The sequence below is a fragment of the Erpetoichthys calabaricus genome, chromosome 8 (assembly GCF_900747795.2).
Source record: "Erpetoichthys calabaricus chromosome 8, fErpCal1.3, whole genome shotgun sequence".
NCBI classification, from domain to species: domain Eukaryota; kingdom Metazoa; phylum Chordata; class Cladistia; order Polypteriformes; family Polypteridae; genus Erpetoichthys; species Erpetoichthys calabaricus.
The window spans coordinates 92,295,191-92,308,906 of NC_041401.2; the positions used below are offsets into that span (position 1 = coordinate 92,295,191).

At 38.6% G+C, this 13,716-nt stretch overlaps 1 protein-coding gene across 1 annotated transcript in view; it reads right to left on the reverse strand.

The window, feature by feature from the left end:
- Positions 1-13,716, reverse strand: part of nf1a (neurofibromin 1a) — a 456,100-nt gene that overhangs the window by 267,311 nt on the left and 175,073 nt on the right. Inside the window, 1 exon segment of the mRNA XM_051931227.1 lies at positions 12,147-12,220. Coding sequence (XP_051787187.1) covers positions 12,147-12,220 — 74 coding nt within the window.

Below are 13,716 nucleotides of genomic sequence, written 5' to 3' on the forward strand. Positions count from 1 at the left end.
AAAACCTGGAATTAGCAGGTACAGTTGTTTCAAAGAAAACAATAAGTAATACACTCAGCCGCCATGGCCTCTATGCACGCTCACCACCCAAGACTCCACTGCTGAAGAAAAAGCATGTTGAAGCTCATTTAAAGTTTGCTGCACAACATCTGGACAAGCCAATGAAATATTGGGAGAATATAGTCTGGTAAGATGAGACGTTTTGGATGTCATTGCACACAACATGTTTGGAGGAGAAATGGCACAACACATCATCATGGTGTGGGGCTGTTTTTCAGCATTTCGTACTGGCAGATCTCACATAATTGAAAGAAGGACGAATGGAGATCTGTACCGGGACATTCTTGATAGCAATCTGCTGCCAACTACCAGGATCCTGAAGAAGAAACGAGGGTGGACATTTCAGCAAGACAATGATCCCAAACACACAGCCAAGGAAACTCTTAATTGGTTTCAGATACAGAAAATAAAGCTGCTAGAATGGCCCAGTCAATCACCCGACTTGAATCCAATTGAAAATATATGAAAAGAACTGAAGATCACAGTTCATAGAAAAGGCCCCTGGAACCTTCAAGATTTGAAGACAGTTTGTGTGGAAGAATGTGCCAAAATCACAACTGAGCAATGTATGTGACTAGTTTCTCCATACAGGAAACATCTTGAAGCTGTCATTACCAATAAAGGCTTTTCTACTAAGTATTAAATTTAAGCAAGCTGTTCAATACTTATTCTCTGTGTCATTCTACTTTACTACACATAATTTATGGACTCATTTGTTTGATTTCTTTGTATGTGTGGATTACTTGGGTTGTTACTGACATCTGGTGAAAATTTCATGTCAATAGCCCCATTAGAAATATATTTACTGAGAAAAACGTTGATGCGGTTAATACTTATTTTCCCCGCTGTATATCTTGAACTTGTGTGTTTTAAATTTTGTGCAATTTTTTTGTTTTGGTGTACTGTAGTTTTTAGATTGTGTGCAGGCAATGAAATTAATGTACTACTGTATCTTGTTTGGCTTTTGATTGAACTAATAAACAAATCAAAACATACAATAAAGATTTCAACTTAGAGCAGTGTTTTTCAACCAGTGTGCCGTGAAAAATATAGTGTAGCACACTTGTGTCTGAACCTAAGAGGGACAACAGATACAGATGGTCAAGAATGATCTAAGGTGGACAGAACTACCTGGAGAAGCAGCCATAAAAGGAGCTCCGTGATTGCTATGTTGCAGACACACCAAATACGAAGAACTTCGGACATGTCTCCTGGCTGCTAGAGTCCATCTTACAGGGCTGGTGGGCATATGAGTTGCCTTTGAGCCAAAGTGCTCACTAAGTGCCAAGTCTGTGAATGCTGATATCGGAGCTGTTATTTATTTTACTTTTTTTTACCAGCTTCTCTGGTATTCCTGCCACTTTGAACAGTTGAACAGGTGCATGACATTTAATGTGCTTGTGGTTAGTAAAATAGGGTTGTGCCTTGAGGTGTTTTTGGTTGGTTTTTGGGCGGAGTGGTGGCTCTGAGGCTAAGGATCTGTGCTGGTATCCAGAAGGTTGCCGGTTCAAATCCCCGTCACTGCCAAAAAGAGATCCTACTCTGCTGGACCCTTGAGCAAGACTCTTAACCTGTAATTGCTCCAGAGGCACTGTACAATGGCTGACCCTGCACTCTGACACTAAGGGGTATGCGAAAACTAACAAATTCCTAATACAAGAAATTGTATATGGCAAAATAAAGAACAAAAAAAAAGTATGCCATCACAGGAAGAAAGGTTGGGAAACACTGGTTTTGAGACTAAATTAAATTGTACAATTGTTAATCCAAATACAGTGGAACCTCGGTTCACGAACGTCTCGGTACACGTACAAATCGGTTTACGACCAAAAAAATTTGCCAAACTTTTGCCTCGGTTTACGACCACACACTCGGTATACGAACAAGCCAGTTTCCCTTTCGGTTTGTGCGCGCCGATGATTTCCGCACGTGTTGCATTGTTCTCGGTCAGACGTGCGTGCTTGCACGTGCATGCTTTCACTGTGAACTCTTTGTGCTCTATTTCATTTCCCTTCCGGTTCGTACGCGCCGATTACTGTATTTAAGCACGTGTTCAGCCTCTCCCTGTTCATTGTTCTCAGTCAGACGTGCGTGCTTTACCTGTGAACTCTTTGTGCTCTACAGTATTTCGTGTGCATTTGCAGTTAACCATGGCTTCTAAGCAAGTGAAGAGTGGTGAGAAGAAAGTTTTGCAGAAAATTGAAATCGAAGTAAAGAAAGAAATTATTGAAAAGTATGAGCGTGGCGTTCGTGTTACTGATCTTGCTGCCAAGTACAAGAAGTCAAAATCTACGATTTCGACTATTCTAAAGCAGAAAGAATCTATTAAAGCAGCTGATGTTGCAAAAGGAGTTACAGCGTTAACCAGGCAGAGGCCTCAAGGGCTGGAAGAGTTGGAAAAACTGTTGCTAGTGTGGCTGAACGAGAAGCAACTTGCAGGGGATAGCGTAAGCGAGGCGATGTTATGCGAGAAAGCCAGGAAGATTCATGGCGATTTGCTGCAAAACTATCCTTCACTTGGCAAAAGTGAGGAATTTAAAGCTAGTAGAGGATGGTTTGATAAGTTTCGCAAAAGAAGTGGCATTCATAGTGTGGTAAGGCATGGAGAGGCTGCTAGTTTCGACGCTGAAGCTGCGGAAGAATTCGTGAAAAATTTCACAAAATTAGTGGAGGACGAAGGCTACATCCCGCAACAAGTCTTCAACTGCGATGAGACCAGATTGTTCTCCACCCAGTTCCTCCTCACTTCATGCCAGAACTCGACTCATGCAAGGTTAGTTTTCTTGGTGGTTTATGGTTAGTTTTTGTATTACGGATTTTTCAAATGTTCATTTTTCGGTTCGTAGCGTCAATTGTTGCAATGTTACTTTTCTCTTTTTTCAAATGTTCATTTTTTTCTCTGTGCTTAAAACTCATTAAAAAAAAGTTTACACAGCGATCGGGTTGTAGGGTTATTAGCGTGAACTCCTGCAATGTTACTTTCTTGGTTGCTTATGGTTGGCTTTTAAATCAAGTTCGGATTTCTTCAAATGTTCCTTTTTTTCCCCTGTGCTTAAAACTCATTTAAAAAGAGTGTTTACAGCGATCGGGTTGTAAGGCTATTAGCGTGAATTCCTGCAATGTTGCTTTCTTGGTGGTTTATGGTTGGTTTTTAAATAAAATTCGGATTTGTTCAAATGTTCCTTTTTTCCCTGTGCTTAAAACTCATTTAAAAAGAGTGTTTACAGCGATCGGGTTGTAAGGCTATTAGCGTGAACTCCTGCAATGTTACTTTCTTGGTGGTTTATGGTTGGTTTTTAAATAAAGTTCGGATTTGTTCAAATGTTCCTTTTTTTCCCTGTGCTTAAAACTCAAAAAAAAAAAAAAAAGTGTTTACAGCGATCAGGTCATGAGGCTACAGTATAGCGCGAACTCTTGCAATGTTAGTTTTCTCTGTTGTTCAAGGTTTTCTCAGTGTTATTCAATGTTTATACATTTAGTTTACTATTACACTGTGCATTCTATGGTTTAATTAACCCCTTCACCGCCCTCTGCCGGATATATCCGGCACCGCTGTTTTAATGCTAACGCCTTACTGCCGGAATTATCCGGCACATTTGCCTGTGGTTATATGAATGCCTGGCAAGTAGTATAACTGACGGTTTGGCGTGGGTATTATTACTACGTTGTATTTCGACAAGTCTGTGGTTGTTTTGGCCGGTCATGTGACGTGATTCGCATGTAACAGCTGTGAATATGGCGAAACGTAAACTGACTTCAAGTGAGGCTTTGCAGGCGATTTTGGACAGTTCTGATCATGATTGTAGCAGTTCTGAAGAAGATTTTAGTGACAGTGATGAGCAGCAACGTGCGCTGCATGATATTGTGAATGAAGACGCATCGGATGACGGCGCTGAGTGGGTGTATCCCCAGCATCTCAGCTGGGCTGCTGCCCGAGGTGAACTACCTTTTCTGCATTCGTTTGAGGGAACGTGTGGCTTTATTGTTGATGTAAACAATTACACTGCTGAGCAGTTTTATGAGCTGTTTGTGTCACCTGATTTGATTAGACATTTTGTTCATCAGACAAATCTGTATGCAGCACAGTTTATTGAGAAAAATCCCAATTTACCTCCACATTCCCGTGTTCGTGCTTGGTTTGACACTGATGAAAACGAAATGAAAAAATTCATTGGGATTTTGATGTTGATGGGAATAATCAGAAAACCAGATATTGAGATGTACTGGTCTACAGATCCTATGTATGCAACACCTATTTTTGCAGCTGTCATGACACGTAACCGATTCTCTTTGCTGCTGAAATTCTTTCATTTGAATGACAACAGAAACGAGCCAGATAAGAAAGATCCAAACCGCGACCACTTGTTCAAGCTACGTCCTTTGATTGATCATTTATTTGAAGCATTTCAGTTGCCCTACATGCCAGGACCGTCAGTTGCAGTTGATGAAAGTTTATTGTCGTGGAAGGGCCGCTTACAGTTTCGACAGTATCTACCATTGAAAAGGGCACGGTTTGGTATCAAGATGTTTTGCTTAGCTGAGAATTCAGGTTACATTTATAGATTTCGTGTATACACTGGCAACTTGCACAACATTTAGTGGTCAATACTGCTTGAATAAATGTAAAAAATGTAAAAAAAATGTAAAAAAGTAAAAAAACAAAAATTGTTCAGATTTCGCCTGGCTTGGGGAATATTTAGGGAGTTGGCGGTTAAAGGGTTAACTATATTTGTGCTTAAAAACTTAAAAAAATATATATTTACATACAGTTCATATGGTCTGGAACAGATTAATTGTATTTATATACAATCCTATGGGGGGAATTGCTTCGGTTCACGACCAAATCGGTTTACGACCAGAGTTTTGGAACGAATTATGGTCGTGAACCGAGGTTCCACTGTATACAATTTCCTAATTTCCTTACATTCCATTGCAAATGATGATGTCTGCAAATTTCACTTCACAAAACAATGGGACAGTTTATCAATACATCACGATATATATTGATTTAATAGGTTCCACCAAACACAGTTGGTAGTGTGTAATTTCTGTAAATTGCAGTGCACCCTATGCTGTCTTCATTTGCCTCTTCCACCATACAGCACCGCTGCAGATCTGTATTGTATGAGGAAATTAGTTTTGACTTTACTTAGTGCTAATACATCATTTTATATAGCAATTTAAACAAGTGTTGTCACAAAGCAGCTTTAAAGATTTAATGTTACATAAAAAAAAGAACAAATGCCATATGTAGCATACAGTACACCACTCTCAGAAGTGCCAGTGTGAGCTGCAGCTGGTTAAACAACACGATTTATAACCAGATAAAACAACGCTATAAGTAGTTGCCTGTGCACTTTATTAAGTGTTTGCACAACATGTTTCAGTGGTTTAATTCCCTAGTTTTCATGTAAGCGTGCCTGTAACATCTCCAGTTGTTTCCCCAGATAAACTCAGGGGTTTCTGCCCCATTGTTTACCTTCCCTGTCTGTCCTCTGATGGGCTGGCTTTGAATCTCTCACTAGATTATACCTTTTCTAACAGATTATGATTTTGATTTCTTAAGTCCGAGTAAACAGTACAGGTGAGGGCATCTCGTTTCAGTCCCGTTATTACAATTACCTGTACATTTTTAGTTCTTATTGCTTTTTTCAGAGTGCAGAAAAGGTTGATTACAGAGCCATGTAGGTGTCAGGCAAAAAAAAAAAAAAACCTTTTTTAATTATTTATCCATTCAAATGAATTAAGACATGCAGGTTAGGTGGACTGGTGATTCTAAATTGACCCTAGTGTGTGCTTGGTGTGTGGGTGTGTTTGTGTGTGTCCTGCGGTGGGTTGGCACCCTGCCCAGGATTGGTTCCTGCCTTGTGCCCTGTGTTGGCTGGGATTGGCTCCAGCAGACCCCCGTGACTCTGTGTTCGGATTCAGCAGGTTGGAAAATGGATGGATGGATGGATGAATTACATACTTGGATTATTTTTATTTCCGTAAAAAGCATATTCATATTGGACGTAATTTTTTTCAAAAGCCATCTTGGTTGGCAGTCCTCGATTCCAAAGCTCTTTTTTTTCTTTCATTATTTCACACACACACACAGATCTCTGTTCCATCCCGTCCGACTCATGCCACCTGCCTCTTCAGCAACTTTGGTCCCTCCCATGACAGATTTTTCTCACAGCCACTGTACATCCCTTTTGTTACCACATGAAATGTTAGGTTAACATTGACTAAAAGCTGCATGGTGATTTCTGGTACTCCTTATTGGCAGCGCATTCATGAAGCACGATCAGGAACAATAACAGTCCCATTTGCTGAAAGGACGACCCTGTTTAGGGAGGGAAACACGGGAGTTGCCCAGTTTCTTGTACATGCTCATTAGTGACCAGTGATGCAGAATGATCAGAATATTCCTGCTTCACAAATAACCAATATTTAACTCTGTTTATAGTTAAACAGCCCCTAAGACACACAAACACACACACACACACAAAGTCACACACCATCAGACACATACACTACTGATTAAGCATGGGATATCCTGTGCTAGTACGAGAAAGGACTAATAAACATCCAGGGCATTTTCTGACGTTTACTTGTAAGGCATGAGATTACAAGAGAATTCAGTCTCCGGAGAAAGTCAGCTTTAGTCCTAGCATTTCACATACAAGAAAATGTCTTACCTTAAGCAAAAACTTGATTAGAAAAAAATATAAAAGGTATCACTTGTCAGAAAACTTTTTGAGCAGAGCATAGAAAGGATAAATGAGCCAATTTTTATTAACTTCACTTTATAGTTAAAATGCCCACCTCCGGTACAAAACATCGGTTATTTGTGAAGCAGGAATGTTCTGATCATTTGGTGTCCCTGTTCACTGATCAGCATGCAAAAGAAACCATGCAGTTCCAGCTTTCTCCACACAAATATGGTCCATCCTTTATTCATTCCTGATCTTGATTACTCATAAATAAAATGCCGTCAATAAGGAATAACAGAAATCACCGCGCAACTTTCTGTCAATAATAAACAACGTTTCATAGGGAGATCACCAGTGACAGATACAAATAGCAAGGGAAAAATACAAATAAAAAAGAGAGGTGTGTGGATGCGACTCTCTTTCAAAAAAAAGAAAAAAAAATGAGACTGTGATCAAGATATTTGGAAGGTCAGCTGATGACCTAGTTCATTCAGTTAGTACAGATCATCTAATTTTGTTATTCTTTATTGGCAGTGTTTCATTTAAGAGAAACTAAGATCAAGAAGGGTAGGAAAAAGTGGAGCTATGGCGCTGTTCTGAATGCCAATCAGTGTTTAGAAATACAAAATGATCACAATAATACTGCTTCACAAATAACTGATGTTTATCTCTGTACTGTATAAAAAAGTATACGGTATCACCACCACATAGCAATGATTAAGCAAGCAATGTTTTGTGTTAAATTGAGAAGGGATGAGCAAATTCCCAGAGTGGTTACTGTCATCCTTTACTTACAAGACATGAGTGGGGATATATAGTATCCCTGACTTTTATATATATATATTGCTTTAAATAGACCGCGTCATATATATAACTGTATGTATATATTATACTCACATTTCCCTGAAATTAAGACCTACTCCAAAAATAAGCCCTAGCATGATTTTCAGGCTGCTCTGTAATATAAGCCATACCCCAAAAATAAGCCCTAGTCAAGATCGTCAGCTGAAAAGTAAGGCGGCTAAGGCTGGGTTGATACTTCACACGATGCGATGCATGTGCCCGAAACATCCATTAAATTCCGAGGACACCTTGCCACAATATCTCTGAAAAGGATGTTTAATGATTACCATCCATCAATCCGCCCAGTCCAGCAGCATCAGCGCAAGACATAAACAAAATCCCTGGATGGGGCATCAGCTCAACGCAAGGCGAACACAAGCACACACATACACTGGCGCCAGTGTAGCTTCACCAAATCCCCAAACCTTCATGTCTTTGGATGGAAAACTGAGCACACTGTGGAAACCCACCAGGAAAACATGCAAACTCCAGGCAAGGATCACAAGGGACGTGACTCCCTGCGAGACAGCAGCGCTACCACTCTGCCACCGTGCCACCCCCGTATGTGTAACTATTAACAGTATTCATTATTTAAACAAAGTTAACGATTTATTTTAATGCATTTCATCATGAAAGTGATATCAAGTATAAATATAAGAATTATAAATGTGCAGAGAGCTGGAATATCATACATTTAATGTGTTCTGTGTGGTGATCTATTGCTGCTTGCCACTGCTGGCAGGTCAGGAGGAAGCCCCAGCGATTACCAACTGGGTCAGTTTTAAGATGACGTTTATGATGGTCTACTTTAATGATAAAGTAAACTACGAGGTTAAAATGGACATTTCGAGTTTAAAGCCGAAATTTCCACTTTAATCACAAAATAGACATTTTCATTATGTCCTTAATTGTTTTTACGCCACTGTACATTCTATTCTATTGCTATTGTGAAGGTGCAAAAAAAAGACGACATAGAAGATGGTGTGTGAGACTTTTAAAATATATCGTGTCATTACTTTGGGGAATATGTGACACTTGAATATAAAAACAACATGAATGTATTTGTATGTTGGCATTTTACTTCACCACATCAAACCATTCATCAAATATCGAAGTACACACATCGATCCTGGAGGATCCTAAAAGCGGCTGAAATAGCAAGAAATTCAGGCTGGAATTCAGGGTTTGAATGTGGAGAGTTATGATGATATTCCAGAAGAAGATGACATGACTGTATTTGGATAAATGTATATTATTGTACATGAAAAAATATAAGAAATCCCCTGAAAATAAGCCCTAGTGCATCTTTTGGAACAAAAATTAATTTAAGACCCGGTCTTATTTTTGGGGAAACGGTCTATAAATCCATTTGGATATATAGGTTGGTTCAGATATATACATTGGTTTGAAGAGAATGGTTGAGATTTATGGGAGTCTCCATTCTGCTTCATCATTGCTTTAACATTGTTGTCAGTATTGTACATACTTTATACATGAGTCTGGGCTGGATGGAGCGGGGCGACAAAGTGGGGATCTGTGCAAGTGTTTTAAATACTGAAAGAAAAAAATTACTTTGTAATAGAGGACACCCAACCAAGACAGCTTATTGTCAATGCTTGGAGTAGCACGCTGCTGGTTCTGTCATTGTTGCTTTGTGTAGTGGATGTGGTTAGTGATGCTGTCAAAAAGACATCACTCTGATTCTTCTGGGCTCAGTGGAAAATGTAGGCATTGTGACTAAAGCCTGCCTCTAGCTTAGCAACAATGGTTTAAATGGAGGCAGGAGTAGGTAGTGCTGTCCATTATGATTTACTGTCAAAAAAAACCTGCAAATGTGACATCCATTGTTTGGAAATGGTTTGGCTTCAAACAGGATCATACACAACAAAAGACTGTCATATGCAAACTTTGAAAGAGAGAAACTGGAACGAAGACTGGCAACACGTCAAACCTATTCAATCATTTGAAAACAAAACACATTAAAAAGTATGAAGAATGTATTAAACTTTGCAAGGCCTCTGCTCAAAACTCAGCAAAGCACACTGCCACAAAACAAACCACAGTCACAGAAACAGTCTCTTATTGCATACCATATGAAAAGACAAGCCCCAAATAGAAGGAAACAGCAGCTGCTGTAATACCCCACATTGCAAAAGATAAGGTTTCAATTGCTACTGTTGAAAAACATGGATTTCAGAAACTACTGAAAATGATTGATTCCAAATATGTCCATCCCAGTTCGAAATACTTTGCTGAAGAAGTGCTATCCAACCTATACGAAGAGGTGAAGAAGCAAATTTTGAATCAGCTTCAGAACATAAGGCACTTTCCCACCACATTCTGTCTGTGGACTAGATGTACCATGCAACCATAAATGAGCCTAACAGTCCATTTTATTGAGAACTGGGAGATTAAAAGAGTCTGTCTTCAGACAGGCTATGAGCCATACTGGAGAAACAATTCGGCTGGGGCTCAGAAATGTGCTTAAAGCATGTAAATTTGACAGTTGAGCAACAATTTTGCATTATTTACCACAGACAACGTTACTAATGTTATTAAAGCCGCTGATTTGAGCAAATGGAAGAGAGTAAAGTGCTTTGGTCACAGGCTGCATCTTGCAATCAGTAAGGGGTTTGTTTGTGTGTGTGCCTCCATGTATGTGTGTTTCTGTGTGTGCATGAGAGAAATATTTTAAAATTAAACAATAATAATGTAAATAATGAATAGAACTGTAATTTGTGTTTGGTTTTAGAGAGAAGCACGAGAGACCCCCACATTGAATGGGCCATTGGTGTATGCAAGAGAAGTTTTTCCTTCCCCTGGAAAAAGAGAAGGGATTTGAGAGCAGCACAGAAAGAGCTAAATCTATCTTCCCATCAGCTCATATCAGAATCCTCTACACAATAGGGATCATGGGCAGCAATGATCTAAAGGGTGTTGGAACAACAGCAGGCCATCAACCAAGTTCTCTCATCTGACAATAAAACAAGACATCATGCCCCCACCTGGCAGTACATTAATATTTTAGAGTCAATTGATAAAGTTCTCCAACCCCTTCTGCAATTTACAGATGTGATCTCAGCTCAGTCCTTTGTTTTTGTTTGTGTTACACCTTTTTCAAACCAGCATATTGGCTCACCAGCAGGAGGACAGCGAGCTTACTATGTCAATTAAAACCAAAAGTCTTGATTATGTGAGGGAGAAGACTAATGATTCTGCCACCCAGCAACTACTGAACATTGCTTCTTTTATGGATCCACGGTTTAAAACATCTTACATTCCTGAGGGAAAGTATGAAGAGGTCAAAAATAGAGTTGTGTCTGAAGTGGAAGCCCTTCAACATGATGAGACAAGCACTTAGCCTGGCTTAGCTGTGGAACCTCAAGAAGCAGCTGAGGCAACACGACCAGCAGTCAGAAAAGAGAAGCAAAGCCTTTGTAGCTTCTTTAAGAGGCCAAAATCTTCATCCACATTGTGTCACTAAGACAAAACTGAAGCAGAACTTTCAACTTACCCGCAAGCAGCTGTGACTCAAAGTGAGACAAATACACTTGCATGGTGGAAGGAACATTAACCAATCTTTCCTACTTTCAGCTACCGTGAAAAGAAGTATCTCTGCATACATGCCACTAGTTCACCCTCTGAAAGGACATTTAGCACAGGGGGCAACATACTGAAATGTTATAGATCATCTTTAAAGCCAGAAGCAGTTGATAGATTTATATTTCTTACACAAAATTTGTGAAGTCAATTGAATGCTTGTTCTTGCCATGGTTTATTTGTTTACAAAACACAGCTTAAAAATAAAAATGTTTCAATATGCTAATTTTAAGGGGTTTTTAATGGCAAATCTACTAAAGCAGTTAAAGCACCTACTCCTTCACTACCAAAAAAATCAGAAAATAAGCTTACTTGCCCTAATGTTTATATGCATTTCTTGCAATAATGTGTATATTTTGTTTATGCTTGTACTATTATAAAGTAAATCATATAAAGTTATTACTGTTCAATTAGATCCAAATAATTAAATATAAGAACAAATAACTACGTGACTTTTTTTTTTTTTTAGGAAAAAATATAGATGCATATATTAATATTTGGTCCAAAAATATAATGATTCAAATTTTGAGCCATATCTCTCAGCCCTAGTTTAACATTTTGTACTTAAATTATTATAAACCAAAAAATATACAAAACATAATATGTAGCTCACCCTGTCAAAAGTTAAAAAGATCAAAAAAGTTAAATATGTTATTAATAGGGTGAAGCAAATTGTCAATTTTCAGATAATTAAGGGTGATATCTAAGATAAAAATGAGTGTATGAAAAAAACTTTAAGCAACAAGCCTAATTTAACTGCTTTTAATGAAAAGTGTTTTTCTCTTTCTTTCTCCAGTTGTTGAAAGACCAAATTCTATGTCGGCCTACAATAATTATTCTTAAATTCTAAAGAGTATATTGCTATTCAAGTTATGAGAATGCCACAGATAGGAGAAATTTAAGTTATAAATATGGACAAATTATTTCATAAATAAAAAAAGAAAAAACCTCTGTGTTTCCAGGAGTTGGATGCTCTATTCTCCTTAACAGTGCCATTACTCTCTTCTGCAGGGCAGCTCTTCCTGCAATTTAAAAATCCAAGTTCACACAAGCAAGTTGAGATTGTTCACAAAGTCAACAGCTGTATCAGATAGTTTAAGTTCATAAAATGAAAGTAACCATTCACAGATGCACGATGAGCATGAAAAGCAAGAGTGGTAGAGATAAAGCACGTTTTTAATTCTCAGGTTTCTCTGGATGGAGACTTTTAAACCACCAAACATGGCTTTCTCCCGAATTTATTGGTCTCTTTTAGAGCCCTCTTCAAAACCAATTAAATTCAAAACCCATAACTAAGTTCCATAATATAATCATGCTCCATTTTTTAGAATACAAGTACAGTGCAATTAACAAAATCACTCAAAGGCAGTACTGTAAATACCAACTATAATATACAAAAGACTAAAGCCCTAATTTACAGTTTGGGGTAGACAAAAGATTTTATCTATCTACTGTAATTGAACAAATTACATAAAACACCTAGAAAGACCAATTATGCATGTGTATAAACACAAGTACAGTGATACCTTGAGATACGAGTTTAATTCGTTCCGTGACCGAGCTTGTAAGTCAAAATGCTCTTATCTCAAATCAATTTTCCCCATTGAATGAATTGAAATGCCATTAATCCGTTCTGGACCCCAAAAAAACACTGCAATTTTTTTGTTACATGGTTTTAAATAAGAAAAATGTACAGTACTTATAAATAACGAATATTGTATAAAAACACAATACAATAGAATGTACTGCTATAAACTGGTTTTATTAAGTACAGTACAGTATAATGTACAGCATTTACCTTGGAGATCAGACGAGTTGAAGATGCTGACAGAGGTGGTGGAGAAAGGCTGAACTGAATGTTATTCACTGATTTTTTCCCTTTTCGTCGCACCTTCCTCACTTCACCTGCAGGGACTTTCGAAAAAAACCTGCCCAATGAGGTCTGTTTTATCCTCCCTTTTAGAATGTTTCTAAAATACGTCATGCAAGTGTCATTAAATAGCGCAGTTGCGCGCCTAGTTGAAACTTTTTCAGGGTGTTTCCTTTGAATAAAGTCTGAAAGTTTCTCCCACATTCCAAACATTTCCTTTATCTCACTTGTAGATATTTTTTAAAGTCAGGACCAAAGACCAAATTCACCCACTCCACAAAGAACTGCCTGGTGACCAATGCCCTCGGATTTGCCCTCCACATAACCTGCAGTCTTTCTTTCATAATCTTTTGTGAATCTTCTGGGGTTTTCCAAATGATAAATGAGCAGCGGCTTAATCTTGCATTGGCGCACAGTGCAAGGGTTAGCCTATCCTTCATGGGTTTGTGGCCTGGCATCTTCTCCTCTGCTATTATATAAGTCCTCCTTGGCATCTTCTTCCAGAAGAGTCCCGTCTCATCACAGTTGAAGACTTGCTGGGGGATGTATCCTTCGGCCACTATAATTCCTGCAAAAGTTTTGAGGTAATCCTCAGCTGCCTTTATATCAGCGCTCGCTGCCTCACCATGCCTGACAACGGAGTGAATG